General features: G+C 44.6%; 1 protein-coding gene across 1 annotated transcript in view; it reads right to left on the bottom strand.

Annotated features, from left to right (window-relative positions):
* Positions 1-1,026: 1,026 nt before the first annotated feature.
* Positions 1,027-21,268, bottom strand: part of STPG4 (sperm-tail PG-rich repeat containing 4) — a 62,803-nt gene continuing 42,561 nt past the window's right edge. Inside the window, exons 7-8 of the mRNA XM_033175793.1 lie at positions 4,582-4,686; positions 1,027-1,165 (exon numbers count right to left, since the gene is read on the bottom strand). Of these exons, the coding sequence (XP_033031684.1) occupies positions 1,049-1,165; positions 4,582-4,686 (222 nt within the window). The 3' untranslated portion in view covers positions 1,027-1,048. The remainder of the gene's footprint in view (positions 1,166-4,581; positions 4,687-21,268) is intronic.

The following is a 21,268-nucleotide window of genomic DNA, read 5'->3' as shown; positions in this document are numbered from 1 at the left end:
ACTTGCACCCTCCACTGTCATTGGTCCAGACTGCCTCCATTCCCCTCCTGCAAATGTTTATTCCTGCCCTGAGCCTTTGCCCAGATAGGCTTCCTCTCCCCTGACTCTTTCCTCTCCTGATCACAGCCCCCTGATCCCTGGGGTGCCGGCCAATCTACCCTCCGCTGTGCGGGCCACCCCTCACCTCCCAGGGTCAGGCCACACTGCCTTCTCCTTCCTCTGAATGCCTGCGGCCTTCCTTGTCACAATGGCTCCTCTGTGCACCTGGTGCAATGATTTGGCAGCTTCCTGAAACCACAGCTCGTCTTCCTGTTGGAATTGCCATCCACGTGAGGGCAGCCCCTGAGCTTCAAACACAGGGCAAATGGCAGGAAAGTCTTGGCACATGTACGGCCCTCCCCCAACCGGCACTACCCCACACTCCATTTCCGGCACAACCCTCCCCGAACTCAGTCACATGCCTCATTCATCTTTGTTTCAAGACTCCACTCTCCAACCCCAGCTCAGCACCTTGCACATAGCAGATACTCAAAATGTTGTTGACTTGAAAACACAAATATTCATCAGGTTGAATCAACATTGTTCTTTTTAGGGGGTTCAAAGAGAGAAAGAACCAGCTTTTGGGATGCTGTGATGCTCAACTTGGCCTCTGTTTAATGCTGAACACCCACAGAAGTCTTCAAGAGGGGCCATGAGGCCTTATAACCCTGATGCAGTTGAGTTCCAGCTAGAGAGAACAAGGCCACACAGAGCAGAGACCAGACATCTCAGGGCCTGTCCGAGAGCAGCCCGGGGCACACTTTGTCCGAATCTGCTCTTTGGTAATCAGCAGAGTGAACATATAATTTATTGCTCAGACCAGGACACTTTTGAGAGAGAACTGGTAATTATGCTGGGACTATCCCAGATAAGCAAGCAGGACGGTCACCTCAAGCAATCAATCATGTTCTGTGGCCAAACCCCTCCAAGGAAAAGACAAAATACAGTTTTCTAAACATAAGAACGTGCTAAACCTCAAAGTAGAGCTTGGCGCCAAGATTGCTTTATTTTAAAAGCCAATTGTGTTGTTGAAGAAAAGGCTATGTTCTCGGCCCATTTTGGCTATGGTTGGAGACTGCTTAGGGAATTGTCTTAAAGTTGTATATGCTCCCGGGCCTGGGGTTTTCTGAAAACAGAGCAGAAAACAGGGACTGATGAGACAGTGAAACCAAAACCCTGAGGCTCCTGTGCCTGGCTGCTGGCTTAGATGTGGTGGACAAATTCCCCAAGGATGAAGACCAGGGCCACACCAGCCTGGGCTGAAGCTGGCAGACCCTGTAATTGGAACATGTCCTTGGAGCAGAGGCTGCTCCTGTTAGGGGCTCACCATGAGGCTGGAGGGGGGCTGAGAGGCCAGGCCAAGCCAGGGGCCACCTAGAACCTGCTGGGAGAGGCGGGGTCACATGCCACCTGCACCTCAAGGCACACCTTCTCCCAAAGAGCACTTGGCCCAGGCAACTCCTAGCCCAAGGAATGCCATCATCCTTCCCCCAGTGACCTCGGCCTAGCAAGAAGTGAGTGAAGAGAATGAATTCTGAACCTGGTTGGTCTAACTCAAAAGCCCAAACTGCCTCTCAAACTCGGGTTGTGTTTTAGTTATCCACCCAGAGTTATTAAAGTAAAGTGTTTCTCAACCAGGGTCCACGGACCCCAGGGTCAGAAGTATTCTCAAGGGATCCACAAGTTCTAATTTTTGAAAGTCATGTTTTTGTTTTTATAAAATGCTTGAACAAATATTATTATTATTATTATTTTTTGAGAGACAGTCTTGCTCTGTCACCAGGCTGGAGTATAGTGGGCGTGATCTCAGTTTACTGCAATCTCTGCCTCCCAGGTTCAAGCTATTCTCCTGCCTCAGCCTCCCGAGTAGCTGGGATTACAGGTGCCACCACCACACCCAGCTAATTTTTTTTGTATTTTTAGTAGAGACGGGGTTTCGCCCTGTTGTCCAGGTTGGTCTTAGTCTCCTGACCTTGTGATCCACCCAACTCCGCCTCCCAAAGTGTTGAGATTACAGGCATGAGCGACGGCACCCAGACAGGGTTTTTTTTGTTTGTTTTTGTTTTTGTTTTTTTTTGAGATAGGGTCTCACTCTGTCACCCAGTCTGGAGTGCAGTGGCACAATCTCAGCTCACTGCAACCTCCACCTCCTGGGCTTAAGCAATTCTCATGCCTCAGCCTCCTGAGTAGCTGGCATTACAGGGGTGCACCACCACACCTGGCCCTATTTTGCCAATTATTTAAACAAAGCTTCTCTTCTGTAGTGATAAAATACAAATAAATGCCATTTTCACAGATTAAGACTTCAATTTCTTTTTTTTTTTTTTTGAGACAGAGTCTCGCTCAGTTGCCCAGGCTGGAGTGCAGTGGCACGATCTTGGCTCACTGCAAGCTCCGCCTCCCGGGTTCATGCCATTCTCCTTTCTCAGCCTCCCAAGTAGCTGGGACTACAGGCGCCCGCCGCCACGCCCGGCTAATTTTTTGCATTTTTAGTAGAGACGGGGTTTCACCGTGTCAGCCAGGATGGTCTCGATTTCCTGACCTCGTGATCTGCCCGCCTCGGCCTCCCAAGTGCTGGGATTACAGGTGTGAGCCACCGCACCCGGCCTAAGACTTCAATTTCTTAGGTCGATGTCTCCCATGCTGGGGGCACATGCACATATTCTTGAAGGCATTTGAGACACCAGTGTAATGGTTAAGATCAAGAGTTTTAGAGCCCAACAAGCCTGAGTTCCAGTCCTAGTCCCACCACCAACGGCTTAGTGGGACCCCATCAAACGGCATAGAGTACCTGCCTCTAAGGGGCTATGAGGCTCACTGGCGCCTCTCTAGGACAAAGAGACTTGGACAGGCCAGCAGTGAGCTACCGCCACTACTATTCTGTACTGTTATCACCTACTTGTCATTTCTACCCTGCCCTGCGGTTTCTTATCTCTTCAGGAGACAGTGAGAGTGGAACAGAGCAGTCAGTCCAGAGCACATGAGATCAGCTGCCTGCAGAAACCGCTTTAAATGACAGGATGTTTCCCTTGCCAAAAGCAGAGGAGCAGCCTGGAAATCTAATCAAGTCCTGGCCAAACGTCAAAGGAAGTTGAAGCCTTTATTAGTGCTATTAATGAGGGTGCAACGTGCATGTGGAGTCCTGGGAGGCCAGGGCAGAGAACAGAAGGTTCAGGGGGCCTGCACCCTACCAGGCTGCCCCTTGGGAGGCTGTTGGTTGGGGTTCAGCCACCTTGAGAACATCAAGCTCAGTTCCCCTCCCCTGATTTCACTGCCACCAACAACCTTCTGGTTGTCTTCAACTTCCATGAAAATTTTCTATAAGGGAGAGACTCCACCAATCAGTGCTCCAGTCACAAGGCCCATGTGGTGAATGCTTAGAAGTTAACACCACATCTTCTGGCTTCTTGCTCAGTTGCCTGGGAGTTTAGTTAGCATGACTCAGTGTTCCTGAGAATGCCCGACCCCGTGGGCTCTGACAAACATGTTTCTGGATCATGGTGATGCCACTAAGGTGTGTGGATCCCCCAGCCTCCTGCTGTCGGTCTGTCTACAATGTCACTGGCAGGGCCTCCCCATTATCAATCTAGATAAAGGCTGTGCTACCTTACTCTGCTGCCCAGCAACTCTGGGGCAGAGATTCTGAAGGCCATGGCCTGGGACATGGGCTAGGTAGGGCTAGAGGAGGTGATTTGCAGCCCAGGCAGTGGCAGCACTAGTCTTCTCCTACCCACCACTCCAACTTCTCCTCCTAGTCCCTTGACTCCCCCTGGGTGGGCCCGTTTTCTTACGGGCAGAATTTGTATTTCTGTCTCCCCAGCCACCTCAAATGAGTCTACATACCACCAGTAAGTCTTGGGGACTTTCAGACTGAGTTGGAGACTGAAAGAAACAAAGCTATGGGAATTAAAACTCTTTTGACATTAAAAAAAAAAAAAATCCACTGTTGGTAAACTTCACATTATGCTTTTATAATGTTTCCTGGTCTTCTCTAGGTTTGGAGTCGTCCTACATGCTCCCAGGATCCACGTTCTTCGTATCTCTCCATGGACCTGAGCCTCTTCCCTGTCTGTCCTGAGTCTTTGGGGATCGGGTGATCGCTAATGCCTTAATGGTCCCATTTGGTTCAGTAAAAATGTTTCTGCTTCAAATTTTGCTTCCTTGGGCTCCCAGAAGCCACACACACGCAGAATAGCCATTCTGGCTGGCAGGAGGCAGCCACTGCAGGCACTCCCAACAAAGCATCTAGTTGGTAACATTGATGGCTGATTAATGTGCTGCTTCCAAGTGGCCCCATAATTCAGCCACAGATTTTGGGCCTGGAGTCACTCTGAATCCGAAGTTGGTTGAGAACGTCCAGGTATTTGAGCATTTCACTTCTGATTACCTTGACAGGCAACTGTATGTACCAGAACTGTATACACATGATCATTCCCCCATCTCACCACCAGCCCGCACCTCCCACACACATGGGAACAGAAAACCTACCACCATAACCATACCCCTGGGGGTGGAGGGCGGTCTGTCTTTCCAAATACTTACTGAACAGCTAGGCAAGAATCGAGGGACTCTGGATTGAAAACAAGAAGTGATAGAGCTTGTTGGAGGTATTTTCACATTATAATCACCTGGACCAGGGCCTTCATGCTATTGAACATTTAAAAAATTGCTTCATTATTATTATACTAATATTTGATATATTTTAATGCTTTATTTGCCTTCTACAAATAGACATATGAATCAGTATGATATAGTAGAAAAATCCCATGTTTGGTCTCAAGAGATCTCATTAAGGGTGTGAGCTGGGACAAGTCGCTGTGAAGCAGGAGGAACTCCTGCCTCACCTCCCTTGTGCACGACGGTGAGGAGTGAAGGAGGGTTAGGTGAGCGGCGCCTGCCTCCCTTGTCCCTGCCAGCGTCCCCAGTGCCCCTGGGCTCCCAGCCCACACTCAGGTCCCCCCATCCCCTCACAGCAGCATGCATGCCTCATGCCGTACTTGTCCCTCTGACTGTTAAAGGTGACTTGCTGCTCTAAGCTGTTAGCTTTATAAAAATGCTTATTCTTTCATATAAATGTCATATATGTTATCTTAGTCCAAAAAAGTATTCATAGCAATTCACTGATATAAGCACAATGCTATGAGATTAACATAAATAGGTGAACACAATTTTAAAAAGACAATCACTCCAGTAGGAAAATTAGCAGCAGCCAATTCATAAAGAGGATATACAAACATTTAATGAGAAAACTTTGAGGAAGGAGGGCTTTCACCTCATTTATAACCACATAAATTCTAATTTAAAAACAAACTTCCTTTTTTTCCCCACGAAGTGAGGAGAAAGGGTTCTAAAAATTAAAAAAAGGTTAACAAAGAAGAGAGAGAGGAAGGAAGAAAGGGAGGGAGAAAAGGAAGGAAAGAAGGAAGGGAAGAAGGAAGGGAAGGGAGGGAGGGAGGAAGGAAGGCGAGAGGGAAAGAAGGAAGCCAGAGCTTTAACAAGCAGCACAAGCACTCCTTATGATGCTGGCAGAAGCATGAATTTGCTCAGCCTTTCCAGAGTGCAATCTGGGAAGATATGAAACAGCTTAAAAACATATACGCCTATCCAGAGAGAGAGAAAGAAGACAGGAGAATGGTTATTGGTTGTTGCAGGAAACCGGGGAGACAAATGATGAGTCTTGAGTCTCGAATGTGGCAGGGAAAATGGGAATAGCCCAAACACCACACTGGATAATGCTAACATGATGTTCATCCTTTTTTCCCCCTAGTAATTCACTTTTTTCCCCCTCCATTTTCAAATAGCTAATGTTCCTTGCCTCCGGGGTGGGACAGGCCAAAAAAACAGAAATAAGTGTTTTTCTAGCATGATGTCTTGGATCTGTTTTTAAATAATGGAGGAGTTAGGGGAAGCGGGTGGGAGTATTAGCCCAGAACACTGGCCTAAGCTGAACATTGTGGATTTGTTGACTAGGTATATGAGGTTTCAATACAGTATTCTAAGTTACATATATTTTTCAAGTTTTCACAAAACGGAGTTTAAGACAACGTATATTTAATATTTTGACCCAGCAATTCCAGTTGTAGGCATTCACCCTAAGAAAACAATTGAGGATGCGTGCAAATATTTAGCCACAAAGACTGTAACATTGTTTCCAAAAGTGAAAACTGGGAAATAAACTAAATCATGGATGATATGTGCCTGGTTAAATAAATTACAATGCTTCCATCCAGCAGTCCAATGTTGATGAGTTTTTATAGACATAACAACTACTTCCAAATGTCATTAAGTCAAAAATGCAAGCTGAACAAATGTGCATAAAAATACTTGGAATGAAATTATCTCAGAATGTTCATAAACAGTAGCTTTCTTGGGGTAGTAGTGTGTTGAATAAAAAGGAAACAAAAATCTTTTTTTGCTTATATGCATTTTCTAATTTTTCTACAATGAACACGAGTGCTCCTGAAACGAGAAAAAAAGATAATGTACAGATAAATGACTATGGAAATTAGGTAAAGAAAAAAAGAGGCCAGGCATGGTGGCTCATGCCTGTAATCCCAGTACTTTGGGAGGCCAAGGCTGGTGGATCACTTGAGGTCAGGAGTTCAAGACTAGCCTGGGCAACATGGTGAGACCTTGTCTGTAAAAAATATAAAAATTAGCCAGTCGTGGTGGTGTGTTCCTGTGGTCTCAGCTACTTGGGAGGCTGAGGTGAGAGGGTCACCTGAGCCGCAGAGGTCAAGGCTGCAGTGAGCCATGATCACGCCACTACACTCCAGCCTGGGAAACAGAATGAGGGCCAAGAAAAGAAAAAACAAAAGAAAGAAAGAAAAGGGGAGGGGAGGGAGGAGGGGAGGGGATGTGGAAGGAAGGGGAGGGGAGAGGAGAGGAGACAAAGCCAGCAGTAAGGTCATAATAGGGACATATATCTGTAAGATCCTTATAACAGGTAAGGCTGGCCACGAATGAGCGCCTCAGATTTTGCAGAACAAGCACTGCGCTGCAGACCCTCCACAGTTTTTTTTTTTTTTTTTTGAGACAGTCTCACTCTGTCACCCAGGCTGGGGTGCAGTCATGCCATCTCAGTTCACTGCAAGCTCCACCTCCCGGGTTCAAGCGATTCTTCTGCATCAGCCTCTCAAGTAGCTGGGACTACAGGTGTGTGCCACCAAGCCTGGCTAATGTTTATACTTTTAGTAGAGATGGGGTTTCACCATATTGGCCAGGCTGGTCTCAAACTCCTGACCTCATGATCTGCCCACCTCGGCCTCTCAAAGTTCTGGGATTACAGGCGTGAGCCACCCACTGTACCCGGCCCTTCCACAGGATTTAAAGCAAGACTTTCCCATTCTTTCTGGCAGGTGGCACAGCCATGGAATCAGGGCTGCCATTCTCAATTACTCCACCATGAATGGAGTCTGTTATTATCAGTCAAGCACACATCTGATCATCAAGGATAGATTCGCCTCATCATTTTACAACTCATGGCAGAGAGATGACAACAGTCATATTTTCTTTTTTTTTTTTTTTTTTTTTGAGACGGAGTCTTGCTCTGCCACCCAGGCTGGAGTGCAGTGGCCGGATCTCAGCTCACTGCAAGCTCCGCCTCCCGGGTTTACGCCATTCTCCTGCCTCAGCCTCCCGAGTAGCTGGGACTACAGGCGCCCGCCTCATCGCCCGGCTAGTTTTTTTTGTATTTTTAAGTAGAGACAGGGTCTCACTGTATTAGCCAGGATGGTCTCGATCTCCTGACCTCGTGATCCACCCGTCTCGGCCTCCCAAAGTGCTGGGATTACAGGCTTGAGCCACCGTGCCCGGCCAACAGTCATATTTTCAAACTGATGTATATACGTGTGACAGAGGTTGCTGTCAGGGTGAGGCTCTCTGGTGTGAATTCTGCACTCACACTGAATAAATCTAAGCCATAAGAAACACAAAGAAGCAAAATGCCAAGAATATCTGCACAGGAACAGTTCATCCAGGAGCCTCTCAGTTTGGCTATAATAACACAGTGCTCTGAAGCCAGATGAGTAGCTGGGGCAAGATATGATGCTGGGTGTGCTACCACTGATTCCACACCTATGGCGGCCATCTGCAGAATGGCTAAGAAAGGAGCGACCTGCCCATTTTCCCCAGGCCTAATGCGGCTTTGCTTTCTAAAGCTTCCTAGTCTCAAGCTGCCTGGGAGTCCAGGCATGAAGCCTGATGAAGCGTGATGCATTGCCATCCCATCCAGCAGTTTCCTTGCGTGGGCTTGGTCATCTGAATCAAAGGGACTAAGATGTGCTGCAGAAAGAAGTTACCGAACGCTATTCCACATGCGGCAGATGGGATCTTTAAGAGGGAGCATTAGGGAAGGGGATATAAGCCCAAGTTCATATTCCAAAGCCACAGGCATGTTGCGGCGAGGCTGTGACTATTCTGAGACTGCTCATGGCTGGGCCCTGCAATGGCCAGGAAACAACTCTAGCAGAGTCCCTACTGCTGCCCCATCTGAGGACAGCTTGAGTGGATAGATGGTTTGGGATGTGCCATTTCTGAACCCAGTTCAATGGGAGGGTATTTAAAACAAGAGGGACATTTGAACCACGTCCTCTTCCTTAAAGCTGAGCACTCTGCTCTCTCCTTTACTGGGGATCCTCAAGTGTGATCTAGACCTTGGGTCTCACATTGTGTATGATACGTGTGCAAAGGGAGGCCTCGGGTTCACCAAGCAGCACTAAGCGCCTCTTCCACAAATCAAATGGGCCGTTTCTTAAACCGTGCTTTTGTCAGGGTCATGCTTTGGCAACTGTGGGTTTCCCAAAGCTACACCTTTCGAATACCACTGGCAAAAATTCTGTCTCCACGGGACAGCAGAATAGTCACCTTCCTAGAGTCCTAGAACTTGATGTCAAAAGAAACAACAGGGAAGCTTTATAGTATCTATTCCTCAGCTCTGGTACATGATTACATCTCAACCCTCCTGATGAGAATATCATTCTCTTCCCTTTGAAAAAGCCCTGTTTAATTGTGCTTTTACTTGAGGGCAACTTTAACCAATGGGAGCTGTAAGGATTATTACACAGATGAATAAAATACTCTCTTTGGCCTCTGAGGAGTTTCGAGTCCAGTGAGGGATACAGGCAGAACCAAACAGAAACACCACAAAAGAACAACTGGACGTAGGAGGGGCTGGAGTGGTACTGAGCAAGAGCTGAGCTATCTGCCTGGCTTTCAGACACCAAACCAGGCTCTGGTGTAGCCGGGCTGTCTTGTTAAGTGTGATCCCAGTGGGTTGCGGGATGTCGCCAAGGCCAGGAGCTTTCATCTTGCTGCAGAAGACTCAGACTTTCCTGGAGAGCTCCTGGGTCTCTGTCACACCACGAAGAAGCCTGGCTTATTCGGTTCCAACTTCTGATGGATCATCATGCTGTGGAACATTCCAGGCCTTTGGTAAGCCTGACATGCCCTGCCTGCACACATTCCTCCCCAGGGCTGAGAGGCTGGGACTGGGAAATCTGCATAATCACGACACTCCTCTGGAGTGAAGACGTGTGTCACTCTGGGGCAGCCCAGAACAGCCAAATGCCAGATGCCTCCAAGAGAATGTGAGAGTAGACGAAACTGTCCCAAGTTGTTAGGTATTGAATTCTATACCCCCCAATCATAAGTCCTGTGAATTTCCATTGTGTTGATGTGGCTTCCATGATGAATGCTGTCTCTCCCCGGTTTTTAAGGACTTATGAATTTGGAATTCCCAGTACCTCAGCATGTGACCTGATTTGGAAATACAGTTATTGCAGATGTAATTATTTAAGCTGAAGTCATTAGGGTGGGGCCTCGTCCAATATGGCTGGTGTCCTTTATTAAAAGGGGAAATTTGGATACAGAGACAGGCTCACAGGGAAAACACCATGTGAAAACAAAGGCATGGAACTCTAAACCGAGGAAGACCAAGGAATGCCAGCAAGCCACCACGAGCTGCGAACGAGGCATGAACAGATTGTCCCTCACAGCACTCAGAAGGAACCCACACTGCCAACACCTTGGGCTGGGACTTCCAGTCTCCAGAACTGTGAGACAACACATTTCTGTTGTACTGGGCACAACAAATACCCAGTTTGTGGCACTTTGTTACGGCAGCCCTAACACATGAATACATCAGTGTTCAGCTCATGTCTTTATTCAGCCAATATACATTGTTCCAGACAGTAGGCTGAAAGCTGGGAATACAGTGGTATGTGACTGTCTCCTAATAACTGTTCTCCCCTCATTGCTTACTGTTAGAACAATTTTTAACTGGACTCGTGTCTACTCAGAATAAGGATTTACTTTCCCAGCCTCCCTGGTAGCTAGGTGTGGCCGCATGACCAATCTTGGGGATATAGGATGGAGTTGGAAAAGGTGCATGCAAATTCCAAGGGCAAGTCTTCAGGAGAGCACATATTGTGTTTCTTCCCCACACTCCTTCCTGCCCGCTGGGCCCCTGTTCCCTACTCTCTGGGACCATGAGGATGGAAGCCATGCTCAGCAGAACAGCCCATAGGAGGAGTCTGATGCGGTGGAGTTGCCACACCAGCCCTAAACTGCCTACTGCAGAGACTGTATACAAGAGAGAAATCAATTCCTATCTTGCTCGTAACATTGTTATTTAGGGTCTCTGTTACTGGCAGCAGAACTTAGTCCTCATCGACCAGGTAGGCGTGGATTTCCTACGCTCATGAGGCTCACATTCTAGCAAGGACGGCACACCTTACCAAAAATAAATAAACAAATCACAAACATGGGGAGTATCACACAAAGGGATGTACAGGATGCTACGGAGAGCACACCAAAGAGTAAACCCATCTGGTTCAAGGGGTCCCAGGAGCTCCTCAAGGAAGTACCTGTGAGGATGGTGGAAGGGTTTGTGGGAAGCTGGGTTGAGAAAGCTAGGCCAAAATGGGCAGGGCCTCGAGGACAAGCCTAGAGAGAAGGATGTTATTCATTTTAACCTTGCTGGGACAAATTCACTGCATTGCAAAAACAAAATAAAAAGTGTTAACTGGACTGTGCTGATTTAATTAGTAGAAAAGACCAAAGAACAGATGATTAGTGGTCGCCGGGATATCTTAATCTGTGTGCAAGTTAACAGTAGGAAATTCTCTTCCGTTCAACTTTCTGAACCATGAATGTCTCAGGCGGTTAGGGACTGCCGCTGGGTTGAATGTGGCAAACCTCATTAAAACAAAGCTTAAAAAGTCAAATCCACACACATTCACTGAAACCCTGCTGCTGTGTGCAAGGTATTTAGGCCAGGGATCCTGGCAGATGTTAAAGACATTTTGTCTAGGATCATTGACTTCAGGGTGCCTGCAATCTAGTTGTGAAGACAAGGACAAAAATCTAGTGAAAATCACAATATACACATTAAGGAACCACCACCACCACAACAACAAAAAAAAGCAAACTGTCGCAGAATAGATTTAAATATGAAATGAGTGAGTATACCAACTTGGAGGGCTTACGATGAGTTCACGGTGAGGGGAGGCCACGGGGAAAGGCAAGTGGTATGAGGAAGCTCCAGGAAGAGGGGTCTGGAGTAACACCTTGAAGATAGAGAGGACACAGGTGGACAGGGAGGAAGGGAGATGAGGGCAAGGGCACGGGGCAAGCAGGTAGAGACCGGTGGAGTGCACTCAGATTCACGTGCAAAAGGGATTTTTAATCATTAGTATGTTACAAAATTTGACCTTACGTTGTTAAGACAAATGAGATCATGTAAACTCATAAGGAAAATAAACCACAGAGCAAATCCTTTAATATGAGATGCGTGACTCAACCTTACTCCACAGTAACCGACTTGAATTTGCTAAACTTACTTTTAAAAAATCATCTTTCTCCAGAAAGCGCACACATTCTATTTCCCAGGTGAGGAATCTCTGTGTACTGCTATGGTCTGGATGTTGATGTCCCCCCAAAATTCATATGTCGGAACCTAATGGTCCCTGTGATACTGTTAAGATGTGGGGCCTTTGGGAGGTGATTAGATCATTAGGGCTTCTTCCTCATGAATGGGACTCCTGCGCTTATAAAAAAGGCCTGAGGAAGCTTGTCTGCCTTCCTCAGACAGGAAGGATGCTGCTTTCTAGCTGCATCCTCTTATGGCGCAAGCTTCTGCCCTTCGCCATGTGTGGATGCAGCTAGAAGTGTCATCTATGAGGAAGGGGGCCCTCATCAGACACCAACCTTGACCTTGGACTTCCTGGCCTCCAGAACTGTGAACAATAAATTTCTATGGTCTATAAATTACCCAGTCTAAGGTATTTTGTTATAGCAGCAGGAATGGACTAAGTGGACCAAGAAACATGAGGTGTGTATTCATAGATGCCTGCATAGGCTCCTGTCAAAAAATGCATGGAGGGGCTGGATGCGGTGGCTCATGCCTGTAATCCCAACACTTTTGGAGGCCCAGGTGGGTAGATCTCTTGAGGCCAGGAGTTTGAGACCAGCCTGGCCAACATGGTGAAACCCCATTTCTAAAACAAGCAAACAAAAAAAAATGTACCCAGGGACCTGAAATTCAACTTTCTCAAGTTAAACCTTTTTGCTTTTCACGTGTGTATGAACATGAGAACGGTTTTTACAGTTTGATGGCAGATGTAAACATCTAAATGTCACCATGTATTTCCAGTTTCTGCAAGCCTTCATTCTGAATTCTCGTTTACAGATAGGGGCAGGTTAAAGCCCTTTAGGTGCTGGTCTTCCAGGCCTCCTCTCTACCCTGACCCAAAATGGGTTCAGCAGGCAGGCTTCACTGCTGCTCAGTGACAGCTCCCCACAGACTAGAGAGCCAGAGGGCGGCCCCCTCCCTGCAGCCATCTCTACTTCACAGCATTCTTTCACACACCTATTTTCATTTAATCCTCATGCCAGCCTGATGCAGGAGGTGCTAATATCTCTATTTAACAGTTGAGAAAGTGAGGCTCAGCGGGGTTAGAAACCAGTGATTTAGCGTTTCAGCTGTGGGAGCCAGAGCCAGTTACTGGCCTTGTTTCTCAGTGCTGGAAAGTATCAGTACTTAGTTCCAAGCTGTTTTTCTTCAAAATCGTAAAGCTAAAGGGAATCTAGAAAGAGCACATAATCCACTCCCACTTAGCACAAACAACTTTCAGTTGATATACTGAAAAGAGAACGGGTCAGAAAACAATGATGACCCTAAATATCTATATATATCCATGCATTAAATACAACTAATAAGCAGCATAAACTGAAATTACTACGTGGGGTGGTAAAAATGATCTCCCCAAATTTGGTGTGTGTGATAGGTGGGAATACACTGCTCAAAAAAGAAAAGAAAAAAAAAGCCCCTCAGCAAGGACAGAAAATCCTGTGTGGAGGTGGCTACAGAGAAAAACTACAGCCACCTCTCTGAGGCACTCAAGAGGAGGTGTGTGGCAGGGCCTATGCAACTCAGGAAATTCTAGAATTCTGTAAACACTGGTCTACAGGAGAAGGGGGACATACACGCTGGTGGATGGGGTAGAAGCAAACCTGTTAGGGGCCAAAACTTATTCACATTTGCAAAATTAGTAATTGATGATACCTCTGAAGTCTACCTTGGTACTGTTTATTTCTGCAAAGAGAGAAGATGTGACAGTCTGGGTTTCTAGTTAGGCTGCCGCATGGGAGGGGTAACACCAAGTGATCACAAACCCGCCCCACCTCAAGGTGCAGCTTTCACAGGAACACACATGCCAAGGACGCCCAGGTAATTCAACTGGCTGTAGGTGTTCACTGCCTCGTCCTCTTGTTTTCTTAGGAGGCCACAGGAGCAGAAGGCAACCCACAGTGGTTTGAAATCTGAGGCAGTTCCGACCTCAAACTTGGACAGGGCTGGCAACTGCCCTGAGCCCTCTCCTCCCACTTCCCCAGGCTGCTGCCCCACGTGTGAGAGCTGCCCTGACAATGCAAATGGCTAAAGCCTCAGCACCGGCAGGAGCAGGACTGGGAAGTTCTCTTACATCTCCCAGATGCTTTGCTAACAGTAGGAGAAGCAACTTCAGACAAGTGAAGCACCAAAGGAATGAAGGGCATTGAGAAGAATGGAAATCTGGAAGGCCACCTTTCTATTTTCATGCCTCTGGCTCCTGGAGATTCCTTTCACTCAAGATAGCAAGAGCACCCTCTTTTTGCAGTCCAGGTAGTAGGTAGGTGTTGCCCCGCTTCCTGACATTCTTTCTCTAGTCTCTGGATAACTAAGGTCACTCCCTCAGCGTGGGTAGGGCAGAGCACCTCATGCCACACATAGAGATGGGTAGGGGACCTAGACGGACCAGAGGATCCCCTGTTCCTGATCACAGTGATTGGCCCAGGGGCAGGCACATGACCCTAACTGGCCAATCAGAGGAGCCTGCCTTTTCACATTCCCTGCTAAACCGGCAGGGTGTGGCCCTGGGGCGGCCATCTTGCCTAGCTCAAGGGATAGCTTGTGCAAAAGTAGAAGAGAGATGAAGATAAAACAGTACCTAACGTGCCAAGGTTATAGGCACCAGTACATTCCACCCCACCTTTATGTTTTTATTTTTTGCTTAGGCTAATTTGTAAGGTTTCTGTCAATTACAACTGAAAAAATTCTAACCAATACATTCATTCTCCTGTTCCCAGTCAAGACATTGTTATAAGAAAGTGCAGGAAATTCTTCACTCTCACAACTGGAGGACGATACTTGACTCGGCTGATGTTAACGCTGTTGGAAAAGCAGCACAGATTTTTTAAGAAGAAAATTTGCCAGGATAAACATCATTTTCTTAGAAATTCTAGCACAGGCCAGGCGCGATGGCTCACGCCTGTAATCCCAGCACTTCGGGAGGCAGAGGTGAGCAGATCACCAGTTCGAGACCAGACTGGCCAACATGGTGAAAACCCGTCTCTATTAAAAATACAAAAATTAGCTGGGCATGGTGGCGGGCACCTGTAATCCAGCTACTGGGGAGGCTGAGTCTGGAGAATCGCTTGAACCTGGGAAGCGGAGATTGCAGTGAGCCGAGATCCCGCCACTGAACTCCAGCCTGGGTGATAAGAGTGAGACTCTGTATCAAAAAAAAAAAAAAAAAAAATCTAGCACATCTATAAGCTATATTTGAAATGTTATATTTTTCCCAAAATGTTACCCACAAGTAAAACTTATCTTTGAGGAGGCTGAGACTGGGACCTACTTTAATCATCTTGGCTTCCAAATTCCATTCAAGCAGAAATCAATTTTCTGGTTTACTCAACCAGACTGTGTTTATTAATTCTTTTTCTGCTCCCCTAGGAATTTCAAACTATCAGCTTAGTTTTTAATTGAACTAATTCCTTAAATGCTAAAACAGTTGGAATGATTCCACAGTGTTTCACAATGCTGATTTGAGGGCATAGTCTATGCCACAGGTCTGATACTTTCAAACTTTTAAAGGTGACTGAAACAGGCAGATCATGTAACAATCATTTGTATCTGTACAGACTCCTGTTTATCTAATCCTTTCCTTATTCTTTATAGGCCTGTCAGGTTTTAAGAAATATAGAAACGGCCAGGCGCGGTGGCTCACACCTGTAATCCCACCATTTGGAGAGGCCAAGGTGGGCGGATCACAAGGTCAGGAGTTCAAGACCATCCTGCCTAACATGGTGAAACCCCGTCTCTACTAAAAATACAAAAAAATTAGCTGGGCATGGTGGTGGGCGCCTGTAGTCCCAGCTACTCAGGAGGCTGAGGCAGGAGAATGGTGTGAACCCAGGAGGCAGAGCTTGCAGTAAGCCGAGATGTCGCCACTGCATTCCAGCCTGGGCGACACAGTGAGACTCTGTCTCAAAAAAAAAAAAAAAAAAGAAATACAGAAACACCCCAGAATATTTCTGATATCAAAGAAACCCACTTTTTTTGTTCCCACTATCAGGAAAGATGTGCGTGTCTCATTTTTTCACTATATATACAACTAAGAGAAACAATAACTGCAAAGAATCTGCTTAGTAAATCACTACAGACCCCAAACATACGAATGACTGAGTCCCCAAACATCATACAAATGACTGAGTCCTAATTAAGTAGCAGAAAGTGGGACTATTTTTATTTAATTACAAAGTGTTTTCATCTTAACCATATTGATGGCTCTTTTCCTCAAACACTGCCTGTTTTCCGCTTTTAAAAATTATATTTTAGGCTGGGCACGGTGGCTCATGCCTATAATTCCAGTACTTTGGGAGGCCGAGGCGGGCGGATCACTTGAGGTCAGGAGTTTGAGACCAGCCTGGCCAACATGGCAAAATCCTGTCTCCACTAAACATACAAAAATTAGCCAGGCCTGGTGGTGGGCAACTGTAATCCCAGCTACTTGGGAGGCTGAGGCAGGAGAATTGCTTGAACCCAGGATGCAGAGATTGCAGTGAGCCGAGATCACGCCACTGCACTCCAGCCTGGGCAACACTGTGAGATTCCATCACAAACAAAATTATATTTTGAAATACTGTGAAACCAATGGAAGAGAAAGAAATATAAGCAATCACCCCTAGTCACTGTCTCAGCACAGCCGTTAGAAGAATTTTAATGCATTTCCTATTTTTCATACACATGATTTTTCTGACCTTAATCATAATACACATCTCAATTTGATCCTGCATTTTTCACTACACATTAGATCATAAAAATTTCTGGTGCTATTTTAATAATTTTCACAATCATTGTTTAAATGGCTGCCAAATATTTTTTGAGTGGATACATAATATTCTTTTAAAATGATTTCCCCTCTGCTATTAAATTGTTGCTACTGTTATCTTGCTATTACAAATTATACCTTTTAAAAAATTAAAACTCCTAACCACATTTGAACAAATTATCCCTTGATCATATTTTTGTATAGATGACTATTTCTGTATTTAAGATAATTACTTTTGGAGGGTTTTCTCAAAGTAGAATTTGTGAGTGAAAAGGCAGTTTTTTATACCTTAATACATACTGCCAATCTCCTTTCAAAGAGTTGTATTAATGTATACTCCCACCAGCAATAGACAAGAAAAGCACTGAGTCGCTATAGTCTCAATGCCAAGTAGATAGATGGTGGTGGTGGTGGGGAGGGATGGTCTTTAGAAAAATAAAATCTTCCTCACTCTTCTTTATTCTAATGTGATTAACAAGTAGTCATCAAAAAGTAGTCCCTGTATGTTCAAAGAAGTAGTGCAGAATATCTGATATCCTTAATGCCCACATTTTGAAACACATTCATGAGGAAATAAAATCATGCAGTTTTTAGTAGATCAAGAGACTTATTTAGGTCACTTACGAAAGCAGTAAAATCAATTAAAGGGGAGGAGTGAGGGGAGGAGAAACTACAAATGCAAGTTTTCTTTTGTCCAGTTCTCTTGGATGAAAATGATTAGGATTTGTTGCTCTTAAAACCATGCTGGTGTGAGTGAACCGCACATTTTGGTCTTGGGATTTGTGAGGCTTGGTCCTTATCAAGGAGCTAAAAGTGAATGGTGTCTGGTAGAAGTTTTCAACACAATGTTTTTCTGTTGGTAAAAAAATGGCCCTTTTTACTTATGGTAGAACATGTCCTCTGGCGTCTACCCCAAAAGGCACATGTGGATACTCTCCTCATAGACTTTCCCATGGACAGAAAAATGATGCTCATCCATCACCAATGATTCAGTTATTTCGAAAATAACTGAAATCACCAATAAGTATACAACTTTACACTGGTAATGTGAAGATTAAAAATCATTTTCCAACCAAATTCCTTACCAGTTGTTTCTCCTGATAGCCACCTACACTTGGGGACAAAATGTAATTCATCTGAATCCCTGACACAAAGAAGGCTGCATGTTTTGTTTTGTTTTTAACAAGTGAGAATAGCTCCTCTAGATCAAGTGGACTTTGGGTACATAAGATCCTAGAGCATTTTTAAATTCAAGCTTAATGTACTTTTGTTAACTAAAAAACTAAGTAGTACTCTGCTATGCCTTCATATTGTCATTATTCATTTTTTCATAGGTTAACCTTTGAGATTTTGTTGTTGTTGTTTTGTGGTTTGTTTTTGAGATGGAGTCTTGCTCTGTCACCCAGGCTGGAGTGCAGTGGCATGATCTCCGCTCACTGCAACCTCTGCCTCTCAGGTTCAAGCTATTCTTGGGCTTCAGCCTCCCAAGTAGCTGGGATTATGGGTGTGTACCACCACGTCCAGCTAATTTTTGTATTTTTAGTAGAGATGTGGTTTCACCACGTTGGCCAAGATGGTCTCAAACTCCTGACCTCAAGTGAGCTGCCCACCTCGGCCTCCCAAAGGGCTGGGATTACAGTCATGAGCCACTGTGCCTGTCCTAACCTTTGGGATTGTATGTATAACTGACTAAAATATTTCAGTGAGCTCATTTTCACTGATCATGTTAAGAAAGGAAAGATGGGTGCCTGTATGTATCTTTTATAACTAGCCTCATTCTCAGAAGCGTTTGAAAAGACTAGGTAAATGTCTATAGGTCTCTACTATATTGCACCAGATCCACAGGTCAGATTTCTGGTGATTGTAGGTTTCATATATATCAACGATGAGGCAGCCTATCCTAAGTCAACAGGGCTCAAATGACACCACAACCTTAGAATGCAAAACACATTTCAGAAGAATTAGAGAGTTAAAACTTTTTTGCAAATCAAAAGTACCAGCCTAGACAACATAGTGAGATCCTGTCTCTACCAAAAAAATTAGCCAGGCATGTTGACACACACCTGTTAGTTACTCAGGAGGCTGAGGAGGGAGGATTGCTTGAGCCCAGGAGGTGGAGCCTGCAGTGAGCCGAGATTGTGTCACTGCACTCCAGCCTGGGCAACACAGCAAGACTATCTCAAAAAAAAAAAAAAAAAGAAAAAAAAAGAAAAAAAATCAAAAGTAAAAATTAGAAGAAATTAAAGTGAATATGTCTCTGGAGGGAATTTTTTAAGTAGTGGAAGAAATAAATAAGGGAAAGATACATAGATCTCATTCATTAATTCAACACATTTTTTCAGCACTATATGAGGTAGTGGGCATTGATAAATAAGGCAGACACAGTCCCTGCTTTCATGGGACTTACATTCCAGAAGATGATGACAAACTGCCTAATCTGATGACACAGACATTTTACATTTTAAACTTCTGTATAAATAAAATACAAGCAAAAGGAAAAATCCCTGAAAAGCTTCAACAAATGTAAGTGCTAATATCTCTTAACTATATAGAGTTTATACAAATCAACAGAAAAGAATACTAAAACTCTACCCAATAGATAACTGGGCAAAGACTGTTACCAGAAAGTGTAGAGGAAAGGCCACAAGTAACTAGTTAATAAACACTAATTAGAATGCATAGCCATAAATCAATCAAACATATTAAATTAAAACAACTAGATACCATCTTTAAACTATGAAATTAATGAATATTTTAAAAATAACAATAACCAAGACATACAAATTTGGTGAAATGAGTATGCTCTTGATTGCTGAAGGTCTGTCAAAATTTATCAACAACATGTATATAATCTCTAGTAAATCCCATTTGTGACAATCCATAGAAAGTAATGCCCAAATTTAGAAAAGACTATGCATTGAGCTGAGTTTGGTGGCTCATGCCTGTAATCCTAGCACTTAGGGAGGCAGAGGCAGGAGGATAGCTTAAGTCCAGGAGTTCAAGACCTGTTTGGACAACATAGCAAGACCCCATTTTCAAAAATAAAAATAAAAATAAGCCAGGTGTGGTGGCTCATACCTGTAATCCCAGCACTTTGGGAGGCTGAGGTGGGCAGATCACTTGAGGTCCGGAGTTCGAGACCAGCCTGGCCAGCATGGTGAAATCCCATCCCTACTGAAAATGCAAAAAATTAGCCAGGCATGGTGGTAGGCACCTATAATCCCAGCTACTCGGGAGTTTGAGGCAAGAGAATAACTTGAATGCAGGAGGCAGAGGTTGCAGTGAGCCGAGATCACACAACAGCACTCCAGCCTGGGTGACAGAGCAAGATTCTGTCTCAAAAATAAAATAAAATAATATAAAATAATAAAAATAAAAGACTATGCATCATCTTTTTACAGCATTTGTTTTTTATCTGAGTATTGAGTACCAATGTTCTTGCATGACAAAGTTGTATATGTAATCAAAAGTTATCATAACACAAATTATCCAATGAACTGACCACTTATAAAATTACATTCTATTCAAATATCCCTCCCTGCAGACAGGTTCATGTCTTTGTGAGTCAGTATCACTCCCTCATTCTTAAACGATCATCCAACAATACAAATTTTTTTTTTTTTTTTTGACAGAGTCTTGCTTTGTCACCCAGGCTGGAGTGCAATGGTACGATCTTGGCTCACTGAAACCTCCACCTTCTGGGTTCAAGCAATTCTCCTGCCTCAGCGTCCTAAGTAGCTGGGACTACAGGCATGCTCCACCATGCCCAGCTAATTTTGGCATTTTTAGTAGAGACAGGGTACATTTTTAGTAGAGACAGTACAGCCATGCTGCCCAGGCTGGTCTCGAACTCCTGACCTCAAGTGATCTGCCTGCCTTGGCCTCCCAAAGTGCTGGGATTACAAGCATAAGTCACCATGCCTGGCCTATTTCTTTTCTTGTACAGCTTTTTGTTTCACCTGGAGTCAATTAGTGCCTCATTTTTTTTCACTTGCACATTTTGCTACATATATTGTCTTCATTTTTCCCCATCATATCAGCTGTTCTTGTGCCACTTTTACTTTTGAAACATTCTTTCTCAAGTTTCCTATTTTCTTTTTCTATTATATTGATTGGTTTCTCTCTCAGCTTGCTGTACAGTGGTCAACCTGGGACATTTCTTCACTACTCCTCTCCCAGATCGTATCTATTTTCTCCTGGGTCCCATGCCTTCCTCTTTCTGGATCTGCTCCTTTGTTTTGCTGTATTTATCACCAGCGACATCTTTTAAAATGGTATTTGGGAGGTAATTTTTATGAGTTTTTGCATGTTGAGTCTTTGTTTTCACAATTCATTGTTAGTTTGGCTAAATATAGAATCCTAAATTGAAAATAATGTTCCTGTTCTCATCTTTCTGAGGATGCTAATTGTATTTTTTAAAAGTCTTCCCCTTCTATTCCCAGAGTTCTATTTTCACCTGGGTTTCCATCCTTCTGTCTATCTCCATCTCTTGTTCACATTAAAAGCTTTTCTTTTTTTCTTTTCTTTCTTTTTTTTTTTTTTTTTTTTTTTTTTTTTTTTGACACGGAGTCTCACTG

The sequence above is a fragment of the Trachypithecus francoisi genome, unplaced genomic scaffold (genome assembly GCF_009764315.1).
Source record: "Trachypithecus francoisi isolate TF-2019V2 unplaced genomic scaffold, Tfra_2.0 Lachesis_group17, whole genome shotgun sequence".
Classification (NCBI taxonomy): domain Eukaryota; kingdom Metazoa; phylum Chordata; class Mammalia; order Primates; family Cercopithecidae; genus Trachypithecus; species Trachypithecus francoisi.
The sequence above is the reverse complement of the archived record's forward strand: the minus strand, read 5'-3'. Positions and strand labels throughout refer to the sequence as shown.